The 12,832-nt window shown below is 41.3% G+C and overlaps 1 protein-coding gene across 5 annotated transcripts in view; it reads right to left on the reverse strand.

Moving 5' to 3' along the window:
* zbtb47b (zinc finger and BTB domain containing 47b) overlaps positions 1-12,832 on the reverse strand; it is a 284,439-nt gene that overhangs the window by 25,691 nt on the left and 245,916 nt on the right. For all 5 annotated transcript variants that reach the window (XM_073055030.1, XM_073055029.1, XM_073055031.1 and 2 more), the window contains one exon: positions 561-708. In XM_073055030.1, the coding sequence (XP_072911131.1) occupies positions 561-708 (148 nt within the window). The remainder of the gene's footprint in view (positions 1-560; positions 709-12,832) is intronic.

Below are 12,832 nucleotides of genomic sequence, written 5' to 3' on the forward strand. Positions count from 1 at the left end.
AGTACTGTCAAAGGAGCAAGAGAACACTCGCTAAAGAGATACTGCAGACTTCTGCACATTTTATAATATATCTGCTTTATAGATCCTTGTGCAGCTTTGAATGAAAATTTGTTTGTTATTACTGCAAGGAAATCCGCAAGGTACATTTCATGCACCATGTGATTAGAGACTACTATTACGGAAGAACTGTGCTCACAAATACTTTTCCAATTTCTTTAATTCCATTTGGCATTCACTGAAAATTAAAGAAATGAAAGATTGGCTTTATTTGTCATATGTATGTTGCATCAACAGTCAACACCGTCTGAGGATGTGCTGGGGACAGCACACAAGTGTTGCCATGTTTCTGGTGCCAACATAACACGACTACAACTCACTAACCCTAACCTGTACAGCTCTGGAATGTGGGAGGAAACCACAGCACGTGGAAAAGGTACCGAATCCTTGAAGACAGTGGCACAATTGAACCTGGGTTGCTGGTGCTGGAAAAGTGTTACGCTAACCAGTACACTATAGTGCCATCCTTTGTAACTGATTCATCAATGATTTAATGCACTTACCAACCATGTGTTTTCTGACGTGGGCCATCGTGTAAAATTTTTTTTCGCAGATTTCACACGAGAACTTTTTCTCAGCATAACCATGGACTATTTTATTGTGCTCATGAAGGGACCAAAGCTTCTTAAATGCTTTCCCACAGGTGACGCACTGAAATATAGAACAGAGGAATCACTTGTTTAAAATAAGTCATAACCAAAATTATTCAGGATTGGCAAAAATCGAAATAAAGAACATTTTACTTTGTATGCTGGCTCAGGTAGTTCCCAATGCCTGACACAACACTGATTACTTAAACTCTCTACATTGTACATATTTTAGGTTTGACCTAACAATTGGATGCAATTATGAAGAAAGCACACCAGCGGCGAGACTTCATTAGGAGTTTGACCAGCTTTGGTATATTCCCAAAGCTTCTAGCAAATCTCTACAAATGTACGGTGGAGCATATTCTGACTGGTGGCATCACTGTCTGGCGTGGAGGCCCCAATGCAAAGGATCGAAAGAGGCGGCAGAGGGCAGTAGACACAGCCAGCTCCATCACGAGCACAAGTGGCTCCACCATCAAGGACAACTTCAAAAGGCATTGCCTCAAGAAGGAGGCACCCATCACTTAGAACCCTCACTGGTTGGAACATGTCTTTTGCCATTACTATCATCAGGAAGGATTGATACACACACATTTTTGTTACAGCTCCTTCTTCTCCTCCTCCATCCCACTTCCAAATGTTCCATGTACCCCATGAACACTTCTTCACTATTCCGCTTTTACTCTATTTAATTATATTTTTATATTGTAACTTACAAAAACGTTTTATGTCTTGCATAATTCTGCTGCCACAAAACAAAAGATTTCATGGCATATGTATGTCAGTGATAGTAAACCTGATTCTGGTGTACAGCTGAGGAAAATTCCTAAGTTATCAACCCAAAGTACTGCGATTTCTAAAATATTAAAAGCTATTTTGACAAGAATTTCATGCATCTCAAATGAAGTGTGTGATCTTGAAAGATTTTTCAGTAAAAATACAGATAAGAGCTGAATTTTACACAGCAATTCATCCTTTCAATAGATTCCAATGGTCTCCATTGCCCTTCAGTACCCACTAACCCTTGTTACCCGCACCCAATTTTCACCTGAATTTACCCTGCATTGAATTTTCATTTCCACTACTCCTCCTCAGCTGCCACTCCAGATATTAATTACAGTCGTTAATTAATCTCCTCATAACCATCATCAGAAAGGAGGTACAAGAGCCTGAAGACATGTATGTAATGTTTTAGAAACACCTTCTTCCCTTCCACCATCATTTATACTAATGGTCTGTGAACACAACCTCACTATTTTGCTGTGGTCCAGGTGCTGGTCGATGGGACTAGGCAGAGTAATAGATTAGCACAGGCTAGATGGGCCGAAGAGCCTGCTACTGAGCTGTAGTGCTCTATGAATCTATGTGCCTGAAACCAAAGTGTATACAAGCAGCAAGCGGATTGAATTCTATCCTTGTATTGCTCAATTGTGGTCTCTCTCTCATAAACACACAATGTTGTGAAGATTCCTCTCTCTCCTCTAAAATAAACATTTTAATAACCACTATGTTTGCAAGCTTTAAGGGTATGAATCTATTTGGAACCATGATGTAGCTTTGGCAGTTTATGAAATAATTATTTTGCCCTAGGTCTGAAAATGTGGGACCTCAGGAATCAATTATAAGGCAAGTGAATCAGACAGAAGTAGGACTGACAATATTTCTCAATGTTGTCAATTTGTAGTTAGGACTGCAGAGTACCACAATCAAGTCAGTCAAATCTGATGCTAATCATGAGTTTCACATGTGGACTTCAAAAGTTTTTCAATTTGTTCACTTTGGTGAAAAAGCAGTGATCCTGGGAAACGAGCTAGTAGAGGACAATATCCTCAGGAATGATTCAGATTCACTAATTTATCACATGCACATCAAACATACGGTGAAATGTGTTCTTTGCGTTAACAACCAACACACTCAAGGATGTGCTGGGGACAGCCTGAAAATGCTGCCACACATGCCAGCGCCAACTCAGTGTGCCCACAAAGCACAGCAGAACAACACAACAACAACAACCACAAAACAAGCCCCGTTCCTCCTTCCCACCCATGCAGATACACCGTCCTCTAACCCCAGGACAAGCTATCTTCAACCTCTAGTGAACTCAGACTCACAGACATTGGGCTTTCAACTTCCCTAGTAGACTCGGAGAGATTTGCAGAATTGGGCCTTGACTTCTGGACTTCCAGCTGACCTTCTGGGATTACTAAATAATGAATGAATAAGCCAATGGACAGGTCATCTCCTGCAGTCCCTGTCAAACTTGTATTTCTCATGCCACTAAGCCAGTGCTACTCAAACAACATTCCCTTCAGTCTTATCCCATTTATTTCTTGGCAACCTATTTTCTCCCCTTACATGCCCATCATCAACCAGGTCCTCTTCCCAAATCTGCTTGCCAACCGTCTACACCAGGAGTAATTCACAGAAGCCTACCAGCGCGCCTTGAGGATGTGGGTCAAAGCCATGCACCAGGAGAGACCCAGGTGGTCACAGGAACTCAACATAAGTCTGCACTGGAGGTCAGGATCATACCTTGGTCTCATGTTGCTGCTACACAATGCATTGATAATGGAATTTCTACTAACCACTGCAGCCAACTAGTCAACAGAAGATCAGAAAACCTTCTCAACTCCAAAGTCACTGATTCTCCTCAGAGTTCGTTCATTGTCATTTAACCAAATAGATGTATACTGCCAAATGAAGCCTCTGAAACATGCTACAAATAGAAAATGTAATTTCTTCAAAAAACGTACATACGGAATCTCAAGAAAAATCACAAGTTAGATTCACTTCATGAACTACCTTCCCCTTTTAAGGTGGCGTTATGGGTTAACAATCACTTCCTTCCCCTCCAGTTCTGTATTTTCAGAGATGACTAATGAGCCCTTTGTGGGAACCACAGATCGCTTCTCAGATGGGGAAGGAGTGACGGTTGAAGGTTGGAGTTCCTTGTGCTGGGTTTCGATGTACTCCCATTGAATAGACTTTACAGGGCCTGCCAGTCAGTCTTGGTGTAATTGGGTCTCAATGTTGTGAGTGTTGCATGGGATGGTCGGTTCCTTTATCCTTGGAATTGGTTTATTATTGTTGAGGTCCAGTGAATACTTGCATACCGTTCAAACAGATCAAATCACTGCACAGTGCGTTGAGGTAGTACAAGATAAATTATGAATCAGGCTTATTATCACTAACATAGGTCTTCAAACTTGTTTTGCGGCAGCAGGACCGAGCCATACATAAAACAATTGCTATAGCTTACAGTAAGAAATACATAAACAAACAGTGCAAAAAGAGAGCAAAATAGTGAGGTAGTGTTGATAAGTTCATGGACCGACAGCAGGGGAGAAGAAGCCATTCTTAAATCATTGAGTGCTGGTTTTCAGATTCCTGTATCATTTCCCTGATGGTAGCAAAGAGAACAACACTGAAAGCAGAATGAAGTGTAGGGTGCAAGGTCATTACAAGGCAGATTGCAAGGTCAAGAGTTCATCTTACTGTATTATGTGTGACTCCTTGGCCCTCTTAACATTTTTTATCCATGAACCTGTCCGGATGCCTTTAAAATGTTGTAATTGTACCCGTCTCTACCACTTCTCCTGGCAGCTCGTCCCATATACCCACCACTCTGTGTGGAAAAAGTTGCTCCTGACATCCTTTCCAAGTTTTTCACCCTCTCACTTTAAACCTTTATCCTCTAGTCCAGGAGTTCCTAACCTGGGGTCCACAGACCCCTCGATTAATGGTAGAGGTCCACGGCATAGAAAGGTTAGAAACCCCCTGCTCTAGGCAGAGACTCTTAGGGAGATAAACTATGACCACTCACGAGATCTACATTTCATGGTTTTCCAAAAACCTCTCAGACTCATACACTCTGAAGAAGGTCTCAGATATCCTACAAGAACAAATCTATTTCCAATACTGCTTAAGTTTCTTTCCTTTAATTCCCAGGTCTTTAAATACATCCCTAACCTTCCTCGTGCACCCAGACAGTGAGTATTATTGACGGACTCGCATTCAAGATTCAGATTTATTTATCTTATCTACACTGGAACATACAGTGAAACGTGCAGCTTGCTTTGACAACCATCACACCTGAGGTAGTGCTGGGGGCAGCCCTCAAGTATCACCACACATTCTGACACCAACAAAGCACGTCCACACCTTATGCTCAGACCAACCTGGTTCTTTGCTCCAGCCAGACGGTCAGTCTGTAGAGAAGTAAAGGCCCACTTTCTAGTGCCATGTAACTCAGGCACACAATCAAAACTCCTCACTCTTGTTTGATTTACAGCATAATCACTGGTAATTTTAAATAACCTCAAGACCGCAGGAAAATATATCAAACTTCCTCCATTTAACAAACAGCATGCCTACACAGGGATCTCGGAGTCTCATTCTTTTTAGCAATGGTGGTTTAAAACTTGACGAAGTGGGATGCAGTAAAATGTGCTGGGGCACCAGCACAACAAACCATGTTTCCTCCTGCATATCTCTGAATGAGGGAAAACCAGTCTCATTGTGAAGTCTTTAGTTTGCTATTTACATATTTAAATATTTCCATATTTAGTTCCATTGACTACACGAGGAAGAAGCTCGAAGTCCATGAGTTAGTCTTCATTAGGAAATCGGAGGTGGAGAGGATCAGTAACTCTAACTTCCTTGGTATTATGAATATCAGAGGATCTGTTCTGGGACCAACATGTAAGTGCCATCACAAAGACACAGCAGTGCCTCTACTTTGTTAGAAATTTGAGTGGCGGATACAACTCAGTACATTGCAAGCAAAGCCCTCCACACCCCCCTCCTCAATGAGCAGATTTACAAGGAGTACCGGAACAAGAAAGAAACCCCACCACCCAGGCCATGCTTACTTCTCTTTTCTAATATGGGGAAGGAAGTATAGGATCCTTAGATTATCCCACACCACTAGGTTCAGCAACAATTATTAACCACCAAGAACCATCAGGCTCCTGCACCAGAGTGAATAACTCACTCACCTCAACAATGAACTGATTCCACAACCTATAGACACACTTTCAAGGACTCTACAATTCATGTTTTCAGTACTTTTTTGTACAGTTTGTCTTTTTGCACATTTGGTTGTTTGTCAGTCTTTGTTAAAGTATAAATTAAAGTATAAAGTATAAATGCCTGCAAGAAAATGAATCTCAAGGTAGTATATGATGACATAAATATACATTGATAATGAATTTAATTTGAACTTCTTACTCCACAAATATACAATGCTAATGAAATGTAACAGACAAAAGAGAGAGAAGTCAGTCAACTGACAAAGTCAGGCACTTCAGTTTGTACTGGCCAAATATAACAAGAGAGACTCTTTTAGAAGATGATGATAAGTCTTCAAGAGGTTGTACTAGATCACCTTGCAGCAGAATGGCTGTTCTGTTTAGGAAGTGGAAGAGTGACAAGGTGAACTGAAGGAGGACAGAGGTTGAGATCTGTAGGAGAGCGGAGATGGACAAGTAAAGGGTTGAGTACTCATGCAAAGCAACAGAACCTTGGAGGGGAGAAAAGAACTGGTGCAAGATCATGTATTAACTTTAGTAAGTGGTTGATCATTTGAGGAAAAATAAAGAATTTCAAGGCAGTATATTTAGATTAGATTATCTTTACTTGTCGCCCGTACATTGAAATTAAAAGTGAGATGCACTGTATGCATCAAGCCAAATGAGCAAGGATTGTGCTGGGCAGCACACAAGCATCACTATGCTGCCTGCACCAATACATCATGGCCACAACTAACACTAACTGGACATCTTTGGAATGTGGGAGAATATCGGAGCAACCAGAGGAGACAGACGTGCTCATGGGAAGAACGTACAAACCCCTTATAGTCAGCGGTGGGAATTGAGCTCCACTCCTACAGACGGTGCTGTGAAGCATTATGCTAAAAGTACCAAATAAACAGGCATTTAAAGACTTGTCCCCATGAAATGCAATCCCAATCTAACAATTTGACTTAAATTTTCAAAACTCCAAACACCTTTGCTTTTCTCCCAAGTTGTTTAAGGGTGCAAAACATATGCTGAGACAAAATAACGGGGGTTATTTTTGGGAGCACAGGAATGATTGAATGTACCATAAACTGAGTGCTCAAAAATAATAGACATTGGCTTAAAATACCATTTTTTTAAATCCCAAAGGGCAGTTGGAGATTGGGAAATGCATTTCATGGGATCAAGATCCCAGCAAAAGTAGATTGTGTGGGATTGTTAAGTTCTGGGTCTGCAACATAACCACCTTATCTGCACACTATAAACATGCCAATCTAATTGAACAAAATGGTCTGCTCTGGTGACTCCAGTGTGGCAGTGCCGTGTATTTATTGCTAATAAATAAATAAATGTATTATCTTCAAGGATTGACGATACACTTGATTTGTCATATACACTCCGAGGCCACTTTAGTAGATACACCAGTAAACCTGATGAAGAGTTTCAGCCCGAAATGTCGTCACTACCTCCTCCCATAGATGCTGTCTGGCCTGCTGAGTTCTGCCAGCATTTTGTGTTTTTATTTATTTCCAGCATCTGCAGATTCACTCGTGACACCAGTAAACCTGCTTGTTAATGCAGATATCTAGTCAGATAAACATCTAGCAGCAACTCAATGCATATAAGTATGTAGACCTGGTCAATCGCTTTAGTTGTTCAGACCAAACATCAGGATGGGGAAGAAATGTGATTGTGACTTTGACTGTGGAATGATCGTTGGTGCCAGAAGGGGTGGTTTGAGTATCTTAGAAACTGCTGATCTCCTGGGATTTTCACACATGATAAGTCTCCAGAGTTTACAAAAAAAGTGCGAAAAACTAAAAAAAAATTCAAAAGAGCAGCAATTCTGTGGACAAAAACTGTCTTGTTAATGAGAAAGGTCAGAGGAGAATGACCAGACTGATTCAAACTACTAGAAAGGCAACCGTAAATCAAATAACCATGTGATACAACTGTGGTGCTTAGAAGAGCATCTCGGAACTCACAACACATTGAACCTTGAAGTGGATGGGCTACAGCAGCAAAAGACCACACCAAACTCTGATAACGCAATCACAGATTGTATACTTGCATGTATTAGGAACTTGCTGTGGTGTTGGTGTGACAATAAAAAAAAAACACTCAACAATTAAAAAGAATTATAGAAAAATAAAGCTAAATGCTGAAGCACATAGATACATAACAGTATGCATTTACAATGTAAACAGCACTGTAAAAAGTGGTTTACTGTTTAAAGTGCTGTGACTCAGGTACTACATAGAGGGGGTAGGGGCTAACTAGAATGGTTGATCAGATTAACTCCTGGGGAGGGGGGGGGGGGGGGGGAGAGAGAGAAGAAACCTTTAAGATGGCATAAGCATTTTGTTTAATATCCCTATAGTGCTTTCCAGAAGGGAGCTTTTGGAAAAATCAGTTTACTGGGTGAGTGGTATCTTGGAGCTCAATAAATACTTGGAGCAGTTAAATCTTTTGGGAGGTGCAGGGTGAAACATGAAATAGAAAGGACTGTGGGCTACTCAGCCTGACCCGCTGAGTTTTTCCAGAACTTTGTGCGTCACTTGGGCGCCTGGACATAAACCCTTTGTGGGCCCTTGGGCAATAACCCTGACAGTTATACAGGCTCTAAAGCTCTACAACATGCAGAGATGAGGTTCATGTTTCTACATCCCCCTTCCAGACCCTCATTAGTTGCAATTCACCCAAAAATGAAAAAGAAATTATTTAAAAAAGACTCGTCCCAGCCAAGTCAATGGGTATATTTAAAGCAGGGGTTGATCGGTTCTTGATTAGTCAGGGTGTCAAAGGTCACAGTGAGAAGGCAGGTGAATGGCATTGAGAGATAATAAATCAGCCATGATGGAATGGTGGAGCATACCAAATAGACCGAATGGTCAAATTCTGCTATGTCTTATGGTCTAAATCACATCAGAAAGACACCAAAACCAAAATCAGTTCTCTACCAATCAGTAATCTGCAAGACTGCTTCACAGTTGTGGCAAACTGGTAAACCACAATTGAATACAAAAGTTGAGAAAGATACAAATATTGAAAGTTAACAGAACATACATTATGTGTCATTCAAACCCCAAGATTAGAATCTGAATTTCTATATTACACAGCTGTGGGGTTTGGTGCCGAGAAGCATATTCCACTTCCCATTAGAAACCATTTGACATAGTTATCCGAGGGTAAGCACCTAAATCTCTGGCTACAAGTGCATTGTTCTGAATTCGTTTGCAAGTAATCTGTGCTGACTTAGCTTCACATAGTGAGGACAATTATAAAGAAACTTGCAAACTTGCATCTTATTGACTTCAACAAGCTCCCTCCCTGAAAATATCTGAACATAGAACAGTACTGCACAGACCATTCGGCCCACAATGTTGTGCTGAACTAATTAAACTACTAATAGAAACATGGAGAACAGAGGGGAGGGTTAAATTTAAAGGACAGCACAACATTGTGGGTGGAAGGGCCTGTATTGTGCTCTAAGAGAGAGGGAGGAGAGAGATTTGGAGGGGAGAGAGAGAGAGAGAGAAAAAAACAGGGAGAGATTCATAAAAACAGAGGCATCATCGGGAGGAGGCTCTCTCTAACTCACACATATACAAAATTCAAGATTGTTCAATGTAATTTCCTGTAGACAAGTGTGAAGAAGAACAAAATAATTGTTACTCTGGATCAGATGCAGCCCAAAAAAAATCACAATTAAAAAAATCACAAGAAATATAAATACATAAGATAGCTCATAATTGATTGTATGTCCATGAAGTGACGCTAGCCACAGGAGTCTCTTGCAAGAAATGATAAAGTAGTGGTGGTTGGGGGTGTGGAGGGGTGGGTTAGTAGGTGGAGGGGTGGATCAGCCTTACTGCTTGAGGAAAGTAATGGTTTTTGAGTGTGGTGGTCCTGACATGGATATTATGTAGCCTCCTCCCTGATAGGAGTGGGACAAAGAGTCCATGAACAACATTGCTTTGGAAATGCCAAGCTCTGAGGAAATGCTGCATCAATCAATCAGAATAAATGCTCCAGACAAGCAAAAGACAACATTCCTGACAAATAAATTTCATCAGGATGACAAAGGGAAAATTACTGTACGTTCAACTGCTCTGGATTAAGAGACAGGTTTCATTCATTCAATCAACATCCTCAAAAATCACTGTGATGCAGTAAAACCTAGTTTGCAACCAATGGACCAAAAAAAGAGATGTGCCTTTTAAACCGCAGATCTGAATTCAAACTCAAGTTCATTCTCATTCAACTGTAGACATATACTTGCCAAATGAAACAACATTCCTCTGGATCAAGGTGCACAACACAGTACATTTAACATACGCACAACATATAAAGTAATATTACCACAAATAAATTAACAAATATTCCAGGAGATTGACATTTAACACAAGTTTCATTTACAACACAAGTTTAAAAAGTAAACTGTACAATGCTACTGGCGCTTCATATGTAGAAACATAGAAAACTTACAGCACAATACAGGCCCTTCAGCCCTCAAAGTTGTGCTGATCATGTCTCTACCTTACAAATTAGAACCATAGAACATTACAGCACAAAAACAGGCCTTTTGGCCCTTCTTGGCTGTGCTGAACCATTTTTTTTTGCCTAGTCCCACTGACCTGCTCCTGGCCCGTATCCCTCCATACATCTCTCATCCATGTACCTGTCCAAGCTTTTCCTTAAATGTTAAAAGTGAGCCCGCATTTACCACTTCATCTTGCAGCTCATTCCACACTCCCACCACCCTCTGTGTGAGAAGCCCCCCCTCCTAACGTTACCTTTAAACTTTTCCCCCTTCACCCTTAACCCATGTCCTCTGGTTTTTTTTCTCCTCTAGCCTCAGTGGAAAAAGCCTGCTTGCATTCACTCTATCTATACCCATCATAATTTTATATACCTCTATGAAGTCTCCCCTCATTCCTCTACGCTCGAGAGAATAAAGTCCTAACCTATTCAACCTTATTATTAGGCTTACCCATAGCCCTCTATTTTTCTAAACTCCATGTACCTATCCAAAAGTCTCTTACAAGACCCTATCGTATCCGCCTCCACCACCGTTGCCAGCAGCCTATTCCACGCACTCACCACTGTCTACATAAAAACTTAGCCCTGACATCTCCTCTGTACTTACACCCCAGCACCTTAAACCTGTGTCCTCTTGTGGCAACCATTCAGCCCTGGGAAAAAGCCTCCGACTATCCACACGATCAATGCCTCTCATCATCTTAGACACCCCTATCAGGTCACCTGATAAGTGATGTTTCCTGGGTGGTGACAGGGAGTTCAGTAGTCACTCAGCCTGGAGAAAGAAGGGGTTTCCCATCCAGTTAGAACATAAGAAACAGGAGCAGGAGTAGGCCATCTAGTCCATTAAGCCTGCTCTGCTGTTCAATAAGATCATGGCTGATCTGACCATGGACTCATTTCCACCTACCTGCTTTTTTCCCATAATCCTTAATTCTGTATCTATCCAACCTTGTCTTAAATATATTTACTGAGGTAGCCCCCACTGCCTCATTGGGCAGAGAATTCTACAGATTCACCACTCTCTGGGAAAAGCAGTTCCTCCTCATCTCCGTTCTAAATCTTCTCCCCTGAATCTTGAGGTTATGTCCCCTAGTTCTAGTCTCACCTATCAGTGAAAACAACTTACCTGCCTCTATCTTATCTATCCCTTTCATAATTTAATATGTTTCCAATCTCTCCTCATAGTCTAACCCCCTCGTCTCTGGAATCAAATTAGTGAATCTCCTCTGCATCGCCTCCAAAGCCAGTATATCCTTCCTCAAGTAAGGAGACCAGAACTACACATAGGACTCCAAGTGCAGCCTCACCAGTACCCTGTATAGTTGCAGTATAACCTCCCTGCTCTTAAATTCAATCCCTCTAGTAATGAAGGCCAGCATTTCATTTGCCTTCTTGATAGCCTGCTGCCCCTGCAAACCAACCTTTGTGATTCAGGCACAAGCTTTCCCAAGTCCCTCTGCACAGCAGCATGCTGCAATTTCTTACCATTTAAATAATAATCTGCTCTTCCATTTTCCTTCCAAAGTGGATGAACTCACATTAACCAACATCGTATTCCATCTGCTAGACCCCTGGCCACTCATTTAACCTATCTATATCTCTCTGCATTTTCAGCACAATTTGCTTTTCCACTCAATTTAGTATCATCAGCAAACTTCAGTACGCTACACTCGGTCCCCTCTTCCAGATCATTAATGTTTATCGTGAACAGTTGCAGGCTCAGCACTGACTCCTGTGGCACACCACTCACCACTGATTGACAACTAGAGAAACACCCAGCATCCCATGCTAATACATCACCCCCAACTCTATGTATCCTTACCTTACGGATAAGTCTTTTATGCGGCACCTTATCGAACGCCTTCTGGAAATCCAAGTAAATAATGTTGATCTGTTCCCCTCTACGCACTGCGCTCGTCATATCCTCAAAGAACTCCAGTAAGTTTGTCAAACAGGACCTGCCTTTGCTGAATCCATGCCTCATCTGCCTGATGGATCCATTTCTTTCCAGATGCCTCACTATTCCTTCTTCAATGATAGCTTCAAGTATTTTCCCAACTACAGATGTTGAACTAACCGGCCTATAGTTACCCACCTTTTGCCTACATCCCTTTTTGAATAGTGGTGTGACATTCACCATCTTCCAATCCGCCACAACCCAAATAATTTTGGTAAATTGTCACCAAAGCCTCTACTATAACTTCTGCCATTTCTTTTAGTACCCTGGGGTGCATTCCATCAGAACCAGGGGACTTCTCTATCTTCAGGTCCACAAGTTTGCTCAGCACTACCTCTTTAGTGATAGCTATAGTATCGAGGTCCTCATCTCCCATCATATCCATTAGATCTCTCTTTGGTACGTTAGACATGTCCTCTACCATGAAGATCAACACAAAATAGTTATTCAAAGCCTCTGCCAATTTTCATTACCCAATATTAACTCCCCCCTTCTTTTCCTCTAAGGGACCTACATTCACTTTAGCCACCCTTTTCCACGTTATATAAAACTTTTACTATCTGTTTTTATATTTTGTGCTAGCTTATTTTCATAATTTAGCTTCCCTTTCTTTATTGCTTGCTTTGTGGTTCTTTGTTGCTTTTTAAATTTTTCCCAATCTTCCA

Source organism: Hemitrygon akajei, chromosome 8, assembly GCF_048418815.1.
Source record: "Hemitrygon akajei chromosome 8, sHemAka1.3, whole genome shotgun sequence".
In the NCBI taxonomy this organism is placed as follows: Eukaryota; Metazoa; Chordata; class Chondrichthyes; order Myliobatiformes; family Dasyatidae; genus Hemitrygon; species Hemitrygon akajei.